Consider the following 12,648-nt stretch of genomic DNA (forward strand, 5'->3'; position numbering starts at 1 on the left):
CCTTTTTATTTTTTTTCGAAGCGACCAAAACGAAGATTTTAATATCAAAATACATATACCTGAAAAAGTTAATACTATCTCGTTTAGGAGATAGGTTTGTGTAACAATTTTGATATACTATTCTGATCGGAAATGAACAGGGAGGGTTTCATTGTTATCGTTATGTAAATTTCATATTGACCCTAGCCTCGAGAAACGATTTTCGTAAATTTACAACCGTACAACTTATGTACATTATATCATAGGACATGTACATTGCACATTTGAATCATCCAATAATGGAGCAGGAGCCTTCTTGATGTCCACAACAAACGAAGCGCAGACATTGCATCTGACCTGTTGCAATATGATTGTACTCATCGTTAAGTCAGGCAACACTTCGACACTAACACAGACAAACACAGCTAGAGAAGAAACATCGAGTCGAGATCATTCTGTATCACGCGCTCGTAGAGAAAACACACCTTTCAGTTACTGTTAATAAAAGTTATCCAATGTTAAATATGGACTTTTAATGAATCCGAAACATGGTGTCAGATGTGCCGCGCGTTACAACTGCTTCAGGCGTCATTTGTGAAATCGCGGAATGCGAAAATCGAGCACAATAATTGTTTTTCTCAAATGCGAACGCGTCGCGTATAGCCGCCATTTTGTAGTGCGATATATTTGTTACCGATCCTCATCAACATGGATCCGAGGCAGTTCCAGCAGCTAATGGAACATCAAACACACATGTTCACACAACTTTTTAAATCAGTGACGTCAACAAACCAGGAGACTCGAACCAATGTTCCGGTTCCCCAACCGTCACCGCTATCCCTGGAGGGGGATATGGAGGCCAATTTCGAGTTTTTCGAAAGAAATTGGCTAAATTATGTGCAAGCAACGGGAATGAATAGCTGGCCAGAGGGAGACAACGCTAGAAAAGTTAGCCTATTGTTGAGTGTTATCGGAGAAGAAGCGAAGAAAAAATATTTCAACTTCGAGCTGACCAACGAAGAAAGTGTTAATCCGGATGCAGCACTTGCAGCGATCAAACAAAAAGTGATAGTCAAGAGAAATATTATTGTCGATCGCTTAGATTTTTTCTCCGCTTTCCAGTTACCAACAGAGTCCACAGATCAGTTCTCATCAAGACTTAGGCTGCTAGCTAGAGTAGCCAGGCTGGCGCCCCTAGAAAATGATCTTGTGACGTACAAGATGGTAACCGCGAATAAATGGTCACACCTGCGTACGAAAATGTTGACCATCACAGATATTACCCTCGAAAAGGCCATAGATCTATGTCGCGCTGAAGAAATTGCAGCCAAAAGAGCTACAGAACTTGGAATGCCGCACATTCAAGGTGAAGTGAATAAAGTGAGAAACTCAAAAGCATCTCCGAAGAAGCTACCGCGATGCAAGTTCTGTGGCGGAGAGCATAAATTTGCCAAAGGTGTCTGTCCAGCATTCGGTCAAAAGTGCTACAAATGCAAGGGCAAAAATCATTTTGAGCAAGTGTGCAAAAGGAAACGTCGGGATCACAAACCGAGGAAGATCAAAGAGATCCAAAAGGACAGTGAGACAGAACCATCATCGCCGGAAACAAACATGTCATCAGACGAGTCAGAGGAGTTTGAGATCGGAAAAGTATATGATAATTCCAGTTCTGGAGGATGTGTGCTAGCCGAGCTAGAACTAAAATTTGACAATAAGTGGAAATTAGTAATGTGTGAAGTGGATACCGGAGCCAACACAAGTTTAATTGGCTACAACAGCTTAGTGGAATTATGTGGGGTTAGGAATCCACCACTGTTATCGTCTAAATTTCGCCTACAAAGTTTTGGGGGGAATCCCATAAAGGTGTTGGGGCAAGTGAAAGTGCCATGTCGTCGTTCGGGAAGGAAGTTTCGCCTAGTGTTGCAAGTGGTAGACGTCGATCACCGCCCCTTGTTGTCGGCAAAAGTTTCTCGGGTGCTTGGGCTTGTGAAATTTTGTAATACGATTACTTTCCCCGGCCCATCAACGGGTGCCGACGACATCTACGAAATATATAAAGTGGAAGCTCGGAAGATAGTGGAAGAATACCATGAGTTATTTGAGGGGTATGGAAAATTACCGGGCACAGTGCATTTAGAAATCGATAATAGTGTAACACCAACAATCCAGCCACCAAGAAGAGTTCCGCTGGCTGTACGTGAAAAATTGAAGGTTGAATTGGAAGATCTCGAGAAGAACGACATCATAGTGCGGGAAAATAACCATACCGACTGGGTAAGCAATATTGTTGTGGTCAAACGCGGTGGTCCTGATTCAGGCGTCCGAATTTGCTTGGATCCAGTGTTGCTCAACAAAGCCTTGAAGCGTCCTAACCTCCAGTTCGTAACACTGGATGAAATACTACCGGAATTAGGTAAGGCAAGAGTTTTTTCTACCGTCGATGCCAGGAAAGGGTTCTGGCATATTGAATTGGATTCGCCCAGCAGTAAGCTGACAACGTTCTGGACCCCTTTCGGAAGGTATAGGTGGAAACGTCTACCGTTTGGAATAGCTTCAGCACCAGAGCTGTTCCAAATCAAGCTACAAGAAGTGATCCAGGGACTCGACGGCGTAGAATGCATAGCAGATGATCTTTTGATTTACGGAGCTGGTGATACTCTCGAGCAGGCACTGGAGAACCACAATCGTCACCTCAGAGATTTATTCATGCGTCTGAAAAAGTTCAACATCAAACTCAACAAATCAAAACTCAAACTCTGTGAGCGCTCGATAAAGTTTTATGGCCATGTCCTTACGGATCATGGTTTGAAACCAGATGAAACAAAAATTGAGGCAATCCGTAGTTTTCCTACTCCTACCAATCGCAAGGCCGTACATCGATTCGTTGGGATGGTCACGTATTTGGGAAGGTTCATGCCAAACCTGAGCGCCAGCTTATCAAACCTACGGAAGCTCATTCTGGAGTCGACACCGTGGCAGTGGACTTCTGTTGAAGAAAAAGAGTCCAAAGAAATTAAAACCGCCGTTTCCAAAATATCTACTCTCCAATACTACAACATAAACCAACCGGTTACAATCGAATGCGACGCCAGCTGTATAGGTTTGGGCGTAGCAGTCTTCCAAGATAACGGTGTGGTAGGATATGCCTCCAGAACTTTGACCCCAGCCGAAAAAAACTATGCTCAAATAGAGAAAGAACTTCTCGCCATTTTGTTCGCCTGTGTAAGATTTGATCAACTTATAGTAGGCAATCCTCGAGTCATAGTTCGCACAGATCACAAACCTCTCCTTAACGTTTTCCAAAAACCGCTACTCTCCGCACCACGTCGACTACAACACATGCTGCTGAACCTACAACGTTATAACCTGACATTAGAATTTGTTACAGGAAAGAATAACGTTATCGCAGATGCACTTTCTAGAGCACCGATTCCAGGCTCAATCGAGGAAGACCGGTACGAAAAAAGGAACATATTTAGGAGAAACTAGATCTGACCAAGTTCCTGAAGGTCTCAAGCGCCAGACTGACCGAGATCCAACAGGAAACAGAAAAGGATGTTACCTTACAAAAAATTGTTGAATTCATTAATAACGGTTGGCCCGAAACAGCTGATCGTGTCCCAGATGGCGTGAAAGTCTACTTCGGTCACCGAAATGAATTGACTACACAAAACGGTCTTTTGTTCCGGAATGACCAAATCGTCGTACCACACGCAATTCGACAAAAACTTGTGACTAATTGTCATGCAAGTCACAATGGCATAGAAGCAACGCTGAGATTGGCTAGAGCTAATCTTTTTTGGCCTGGTATGTCATCCCAAATAAAGGAAACGGTAAAACAATGTCTGGTTTGTGCAAAATTCTCAGCCAGTCAACAAAATCCACCAATGCAGAGCCATGAGATTCCAATTCACCCGTTCCAAGTGATTTCGATGGACACCTTCCTTTGTGAACAGAGAAACGAGAAGCACAAATTCCTCATCACGGTTGACCACTATTCGGATTTTTTCGAAGTAAATCGTTTGATTAATTTGACCCCAGAAGCAGTTATCAACATCTGTAAGGAAAATTTTGCACGTTACGGAATTCCTCAAAGGGTCATCACGGACAATGGCACAAATTTTGTCAACCACAAAATGGCCCGATTTGCTTCGGAATGGAACTTCGAGCTGGTATCGTCCTCCCCACATCACCAACAAGCCAACGGCAAAGCTGAATCTGCGGTGAAAATAGCCAAACAGCTGATAAAAAAGTCCGAAGAAAGTGGATCAGACTTCAACTATGCTCTTTTACACTGGCGCAACATACCAAACAACATAGGGTCTAGTCCTGCAACGCGTTTGTTTTCCCGTTCTACTCGTTGTGGAATACCTACCGAGGCGTCCCATCTGCAACCGAAAGTCGTCGAGAATGTTCCGGACAAGATAGAAGAGAGCCGAAGAAAATCCAAGTTCTATTACGACAGAAAGAGTAGAAAACTACCGCAGCTAGAAATCGGTTCGCCAGTGTTCGTTCAACTAAATCCAGGGGCCAGCAAATTATGGACACCTGCAACAATCAGAGACCGCCTGAGTGACCGTGCATATATGGTCGATTCTAACGGTACTCTCTATCGTCGTTCACAGAAGCACCTGAAACCGCGTAAAGAACCCGATACGCATTCAAGCTACACCGTTCCGGAGAAAGTATCCAACGTACCGATGAACTCGTCCACATCCGAAAATCCGCAGGAGGAAAGTATTCTGGAAAAACAAACCGAAACAAATGCAACACCTGATGTTTTGGATTTTCCATCAACGCAGCGAACCGAAACGTCACCTCGTCCTTGGCAGTGATGCCGACTGTTTTTCAGAAAAGTCTGGAAGATTTTGAAAAAATGTCTGGAAAAGTCTGGATGGTTAACTTTATAAGTGACGACCTTTTTTTTAGGTCGCCAGATTCCAATATTGTAGTTTATGGATCAATACTCATAACTTGAAAATAATCTATGTCTGAGTCTATGTGAACGAAAGCTTAGACCCATTCCGCTGTCAAAATAACTTTTGTATTCTGCTTCACAGTAAATTTAGTCCTGCCGTTATGAGCTATTGGATTTCAATAGTATTTTTTGTATTAAAACGTTGAGCTTATAGAAATTTCTGGACAAGTCTGGATAATTTATGAAAAATTTGGACACAGACAATATGAGGCCGAACTCGGAAGCGCCCTTGCTGGCTGAAATTTAAGCGGCAATCAAAGACATGAAATCCAACAAAGCGCCTGGGATTGATTGAATTCCTGCTGAAATGCTGAAAGTCGAACCTGCCTTGTCAGCGACGATATTGTTTTGCTCGCCCAAACACAACCAGATATGCAGAGCAAACTCGACGACCTCACCGAAAGCTTCAAGGCAGCAGGTCTAAAAGTCAATGTCGGAAAGACCATGGATGTCGATGGAGATAAACACAGGAAATCCCTCCAGTTTTATGGGCAACAGGTTAAGAATGTGGAGTGCTTCCAGTATCTTTATTTATTTACATAGTAATTCGTCTCACGACATAACTTGACGAACATAATTCCTAAAACTCACTCGGTCCATGACAACCGTTCTCCAATTTCTCGGGCATCCCACGTTCGCCAGATCACGCTCCCCTTGGTCTAACCACCTCGCTCGTTACGCCCCCGCTCGTCTTTTTCCTACCGGATTCGTAGCGAACACCTGTATAGCAGGACAGTCGTCCGGAATTCTCGCAACATGTCCCGCCGAGCATATCCGGCCAGCCTTCACCACCTTCTGGATACTGGGTTCGCCGTAGAGTCGCGCGAGCTCGTGGTTTATCCTTCGCCTCCACACTCCGTTCTCCTGTACGCCGCCAAAGAAGGTTCTTAACACTCGTCGCTCGAATACCCCGAGTGTACGCAGGTCCTCCTCGAGCAATATCCATGTCTTGTGCCCGTAGAGAACAACCGGTCTAATGAGCGTCATATACAGGTTACACTTCATGCGAGGTCTTAGTCTTCTCGACCGCAGTTGCTTGTGGAGTCCATAGTAGGCACGACTTCCGCTGACCATTCGTCTCCGGATCTCACAGCTGGTGTCATTGTCTTCGGTCTCCAGTGAGCCGAGATAGACAAACTCTTCGACTATCTCCAGCTCGTCGCCATCGATCGTGACCTTGTTATTACTGGACAAGCGGGTTCGGTCGGGCTCGGATCCGCAGGCCAGCATGTACTTCATCGTGGACGTATTAATCATCAACCCAATCTTTATTTTTTGCTTCCAGTATCTTGGAAGCCGAATAACGCCTGATGGTGGTACCAAGAAAGATATCGAGACCCGGATCACAAAAGTCTGATTTTCGTCTCCGAGTCTCCGAAACATCTGGCGCTCACGCCAGATCTTTCTACGAACGAAAATCAGAATCTTCAACTCAAACGTCAAATCCGTATTGCTGTACGGGTGCGAAACTTGGTGCACATATGCTGTCACGACGTCAATCAGCGCTGAACCCTTAGGTGGGTTTGTAACAAATAATCGATTTACACGCAATTTAGTTTAACCACCTTTTGATCCGAACACCCTTTGATGCAGATATTAGATAAATAAATTCATCAATCAGAGCTTTTTCAAACTCCACTGAAATAATTTCAAATTTTCAACAGTGTCCAACGTAAAAGTAAAAATCTGTCCTCCGAAAGAAAAAAAATCACACCGCGAGATTGCGATATGTGTTATTCCTTTCTCCAAACTTGGATGTTTCCACACATTCCACACATCTCAGAACACGTGTGGAAACGCATGGGCTTCATACTCACGAATGAAGCATCCAACTTCCGAGCCATCGGAATAGGTACGTTTGCATATCTAGATGGTTGTTGAATAAAAATGGGAAACTGGGAGGGGAACGCCTTCGGTATTCTCTTCATAGTCAAGTCCTTTAGTTCATTGTCGTATGTATATTCCAGTACATTGAAGGTACCTTCCTACTGAACATACATGACGATGTCTGGAGATTGATATGAGATTTATGCCTCCGGGCGATTTATGGGAGCGCAAACAACTGCAGCAGCTTGGCCGGCACTCCAGATTCGTTACGAGTATTTTGAACATTGGAAGCAGGACTTCCGTCAAACCCTGGGCGAAGGGGTAACATATGTAAGTGATGTAAATGTCTGCTGGGCTCTATGCCTTTGATCCAGTTTGCCCATAATTGAGAGTCATCAGAGATATGTTGCACGTTGCGGTGGAAATAAAAAAGGAGCGCAAATTTGGACCGTCCATTTATTTGTTCTAGGACGGGCAGGACAAATATGTTGTAAGTGATTCAATCAGGATGGATTGAACCGAAGAAAAAAAATCAGTCCCCAGAAACATCAAAGCAAATTGGATTGTTCGTGATTTGAATGGGAAAGTTGTTTGATTTTTATCATTTTTAAAAGTGGGTTTCTGTTTTTATTTGAATAGAAAAATGTCAATATGGGCAGTTCTTTTTATCTTTTATCAGATAGCTTCAAACAATTTCACTCAATTGAAGCTGTTCTCAAAACACCATTTTCTGATAAGCTTCCGTTTAAATTTTTCTTCTGGAGGTAGATTTCAATATTTTTTACCTTTTTTCCATAACCTCCACATAATTAAATTTCACAACCCTATTCCCAACTCAACTCTTTCCATATCACTTCAGTCCTATCAAAATCCTGTAATTGATGACTTACGTTTTCATATCTATCGTTCCAGAATGCTACTATCAGTCAGTGGGTTGGGTACAGTCATTCAGCATCCGCAATCACCTTTCACACGCAAGACTAATGAATGGTTCCGTCAGCAGTTTCAGAGCGGTCTTTTGTTTGAGTTCCAAAATAGCGAACCGTTTTCGGAGTGTTTGGCTTCTCGCGAGTGCCAAAAATTTTCGAATGAACGAATGTGTGTCTTTTTTCATTTAACCAGGAAGGTCCCGAATTTGATGAAATCAAGTGGCTTCCAGCTAACTCGAAATGAGTGGCGAAGCATCATCAATCAAGTTAATTAATTAAACAATTGCTGCGTAGCCCGGGGCTTATCAGTTTGTGAGCTCGGATTTTGGAAGAGCTACCCAATTGAAGTTTTTGAACTAACACGAAATGTATAACTTTGAATAAATCACAGATTTTGAAATGGTTCCCTGCGAAACAGTAGTCTTTTCTCGTCATAAGTGATTTTATCAAAAATATCTGTCTGGCCGATACTATTATAATAAGCTTGTCAGATTATTCAGTTTTACTTGGTCTAGTTTGGATATTTGACAGGGGTATCAAATAAAATCTAGAACGATATTTTTGAAGCTCTTAAAATGATATTTATTTAACGGATAAGATTAATTGAATAAAAAGGAATATGCTTTTTAATTTTTGTCAAGAATTTCTGGAGTTTGGCCAAATTTTTCCAGGTTTTACAGGAATTTGAAATTGAAAATTTAAAATTCCTGGATTTCGCCAGGTTTTTGAATAAAGAAAAACCCGGATTTTTGGGGTCGGATACGCCCCGGAAAATGTCTTGCATCCTTTTGATATGCAAATGTGATGTAAAAAAATTAAATTAATTCTGATAAAATATTCAAAATTTGTTGAGCACTCGATTCCAATTTTTTTAAACACATAATCCGAAAAATCTTAGCAGAATCCAGCCATTTTTCGAAGACAAAAAAATCGCGAAGAAATTGAAAAAAGACTTAGAATTTTTTATTTATTTTTGTTTATCAAAACACGTCAGCTGCGTTCAAATCATTTTCAAATTAAAAAAAAATTCTTATTTTAATTTTCTGGACGATTCAATGAGCAAAAATTTCTTGTTCCACACAAATTTCTATGCAAAATGTAATCGCGTTGCGCTGATTCAGGAAACAACCAAATCATAATAAATAGAAAATATGGTAGAAAAAGTTTTTTTTGCAGTGGTCTAATGGTGATAATTATCCATTTTTCTTTAGAAAATGTGTGATATTATAAAAGAGACCCTTACTTTTCAAACTATTTTTGAATAGTTGTGTTTAAAAAAAAGTTTCAAATACTTGTGAATGATTTTTTTCTATTAAGGTTTGCAATGACTCAGTTAACTAATACTGAGAAAAATAAGAAAAGGACTGATTTTCAGTTTCATGTTAATAAAAAATCAGCATATTTAAAAAAAGTAAACACTAAAATTTGAATAAAATCGAAGACCGTATGTAGTTGTGAGTATAATGTCTATTGTACCAAACTTCCAAAACACAAAAATTCTCTTATATGTTTCTAATTAAATTGCTTATATGCCACAATTCTGAAAACACATCAATATATTGTTAATATTAGCGACACTTAAGAGTATTTCTAGGGTGACTCTTAAAATTAAAAAATTAATGAATGAAAGCTTTTTAAAGTATCATCGAAACGGTTTGTGTTTATTAAACAAATCACAAATACGTCATTCAAAAAATAAAATTTCAAAGGAGTTACAAAAAAAATTATATCTCTTGAACTTTAAATGTCATTTAAATATCAGAAAAAAAACCAGAAGGAAATGAAAGAAAAAATACTTTGAATTTTTGTATACTTTTTTAATCAAACACGTCAGCTGCGTTCAAATAATTATATATTTAGATAATGCCAGCTCAAAAACTTGAGCCCAATTTTAGTTTTTATTTTTTTTTTAAATTATAATGGAAATAAATCTAGAAAAATACGGACTTGTTTTAGCAATAAATATTCAGATAATCGGGCCAGCCGCTACATTTGTCCACTTCAATTTGATGACCCGGGCATGTCTTAATATTCCGGGAAGTTTGGAATGCTTTGCTAACAGTAAATAGCACAAACCAACAAAAATCTAGCAGAATTTCTTTTTCTTGAAAACTTTTGAAAACAGGAAAACATAAGATTAAGAAATTTCTGCACTTTTGTCAATCAGCTATTCAAACATAGGCAAGAAAAATTTCTTACCAATTCTCAAGTTTCTCAATTTCTTTTTTGAATTTCAATTGTAATTTGTTTCCCTTATCTTGATCTTAATTGTGGTTCTGATTATAATCAGATTTTAGGTTTAAAATTTCACTCTTGCACTATTATAGCTGCATCTCCATGGAATTTAAATTCATTTCTTTGGATGATTTCTTTTTTTCATTTTGGTTGTTTTATCAGAGATCGTTATGATACTTTCCAGTTTTCATAAGAAAAACATGTATTTTGATTTCAGTAAAGGGCATATCAAGACTTTAAATGAGGACATTTTAATATCTATTTTAAATTTATTCTTAACTAGCAGATTTAAGTTTATGATAGAGCTTTTGAATAATTTGTTAATTAAATTTGGCTTTTGGCAGCTCTAATCAGAGTTTTCATTTTCAATTACTACAAGAATATTTCTACAATGTTTGCTCGTGATGTATTAACAATAATTGTCTGAAGAAGAAGATACATACCGGAAACTACCTTCATCGCAGCCATAATATAAAGTAGAAAGTCATATACTAAACTTATTTCCAGTTATTTTTTATGTTTAAAATAGGTATTATGTATTCTCTGAGAAGGTTTATGAAAAAAAAATTCATAGGGGTCCTCCGATAAAATTTGCCCCGGGCCACTGATGGCTTAATCCAGTCCTGTTGAAATTTCGATTTTTTCTGAAATATACGGTTTGTTGATCTTTCAAAGAATATTGTAAGTTTTCTTAGGATCAGACCTCAGGCCCGTGTGAAGGACTCGTCCATGGGGGGGGGGGGGGGGGGGGTTTCGAATTTCAAATTCATTGTGCAATAATAACACTATCATGTACGCTAAATGAAAATGGAAATAAATTCCCAAAAATATCTTGCTACCTAAAACCATCATTTAAATCTTAATAATATATAAAATATATATAAAAATTAAAACAAGGAAAAATAGTTTTAAAAAATCATATCTTATAAATGAAAAAAAAAAAAACAAAAAAAAAGCGAAGGAGAAGTTTCAAATCCATATTTGTTTTTTGCAATTTATTCAGAAAAATTTAAAATGATATTTATTAATATTCTTTATTGCTAGATAGAAAAGTGCTTTAAAATTCATATAAGGCATTTCAGTATTTCAGAAACGCCATGTTATGAATACAAAATTATGATCAAAATAAGAATTTTTCATACAAACCAGAATTATAACTTAATGCAGAAAATTCAGTGCACAAAAAAAATTAAATTAATGGTTCAAGTTTCATCAGAAATAAAAAGAATTTGAATCAAAATTTTATTTGATCATTTTGATCATTTTTTAGTAAAATTCATCTTTCATATTGAGAAAGTCTTTTTGAGTATTTGATAACTCATCAAACCACTTTGTTGAAAACTCACTACAATTCGTTTTATGCTTAGAGAAACCACAACGTTTCCATTCGGGTAAAATATTCAAAACCGGCAAAATTCTCGAATTATGCAGAATTAGGAAAATTGACAAAAAGAAAACTTCAATAACTAACTATTTTCTCATAAATCAAAAAACCTCGCGGGGTTCTTGAAACTTGATCGTTGAATTAAAGCCTTTGTTTTCAAAATCTTTGTGATGTTCACTAATTTATTTAATGATTTTTTTTCGTATTTTCAAAATTTATTTCGAAACATGAGCTGATAGGGAAAAAAACCATAAATATTTGAGATCAGCGCAGCGATATTATTGAAAATTTGCTCTTAAATGATTTGCACATAGGAAAAATGTGAATTTTATTGCCTTGCGAAATCGATTTCAGATTGGAAAGAAAGAAGACTTTTCTATTCTTAGAATGTTCATTGATTGAAATTATAGTTGAATTTTTCAAACATTCAAATCAGTTAAAATCATAATTAAACCATGAAATCGAAAAAAACTGCATTTTTTTTTATTTTAATTGAATTGCTCGTTTCAAAAACTCGTTGGAAATAAGTAATTCCAAATTTGGTTTTGAACATTAATGTATAAACACTACACATCAAACAGAATACAAAAATTAAGAAAACATAACAGATCAAAATTGAGCTTAAAAGTTGCTTTGTTCTTCAAATAATTTTTTTTATTATAAATAATTTCCAAAATCGTGATCGATTCGAAAAAGGAGATTTGAAAAAAATAACATAATTATTGCTGATTTATATTTTGAAGCGAAGGTTCATAATAATTCTGCTTAATTTTAGATTTTTTCAGGACTAAGTCTGAATATTTGAAAATAAAAATATCATTTTGTCTTTAAAACTAAAAATTTGGAAGCGCAAAGAAGATTTTTGAATTTGACATATTAGTTTGGAACCCCATGTTGAATATGAATAAAAAAGATTAGTATTTTACCAGTTTAGAAGGAATTGTTCTGATTACTAATATTCAGCAGTATAAAAACCTATTTTAAAACTAAATTAATATTTTATAAAAACCCGTTAAAGCGTGAAAATGAGCATTCAGAACAACAATAAATATAAATGAAAAGTTTGAGATTGAAATAGTTTTAGTGAAGAATTTTTTGTACCTGCAGAATATAAATCACGACATAAGTCATTTTCCATTTCTTTAGTTAATTAAAGTAAATGTTGGGGTTTCTATATCTTTTTGCTCATTCAGTTGACGGTTTCGAAAATCAAATGATCGGTCACATGGATTCTACGTTGTCGATACATTAAATTAAGAATGAATAAAGTTAAAACAGTTGGTTTGTGATTATGATTTTGTATACACTTCTTAAGA

General features: G+C 37.5%; 2 protein-coding genes across 2 annotated transcripts; both read left to right on the top strand.

Annotated features, from left to right (window-relative positions):
- The first annotated feature begins 687 nt into the window (after positions 1 to 687).
- Positions 688 to 3,468, top strand: LOC129759885 (uncharacterized). Its single transcript, XM_055757433.1, has one exon. It carries the CDS (start codon positions 688 to 690, stop codon positions 3,466 to 3,468), a length of 2,781 nt encoding a protein of 926 aa, XP_055613408.1.
- Positions 3,469 to 3,788: 320 nt separating this feature from the next.
- LOC129759888 (uncharacterized protein K02A2.6-like) lies at positions 3,789 to 4,814 on the top strand. Its single transcript, XM_055757448.1, has one exon. It carries the CDS (start codon positions 3,789 to 3,791, stop codon positions 4,812 to 4,814), a length of 1,026 nt encoding a protein of 341 aa, XP_055613423.1.
- Positions 4,815 to 12,648: the final 7,834 nt, after the last annotated feature.

This window comes from Uranotaenia lowii, chromosome 1 (genome assembly GCF_029784155.1).
Source record: "Uranotaenia lowii strain MFRU-FL chromosome 1, ASM2978415v1, whole genome shotgun sequence".
NCBI classification, from domain to species: domain Eukaryota; kingdom Metazoa; phylum Arthropoda; class Insecta; order Diptera; family Culicidae; genus Uranotaenia; species Uranotaenia lowii.

Coding starts and splice junctions, on each gene's coding strand:
- LOC129759888 (XM_055757448.1), top strand. CDS start 3,789: ATGTCATCCCAAATAAAGGAAACGGTAAAACAATGTCTGGTTTGTGCA.
- LOC129759885 (XM_055757433.1), top strand. CDS start 688: ATGGATCCGAGGCAGTTCCAGCAGCTAATGGAACATCAAACACACATG.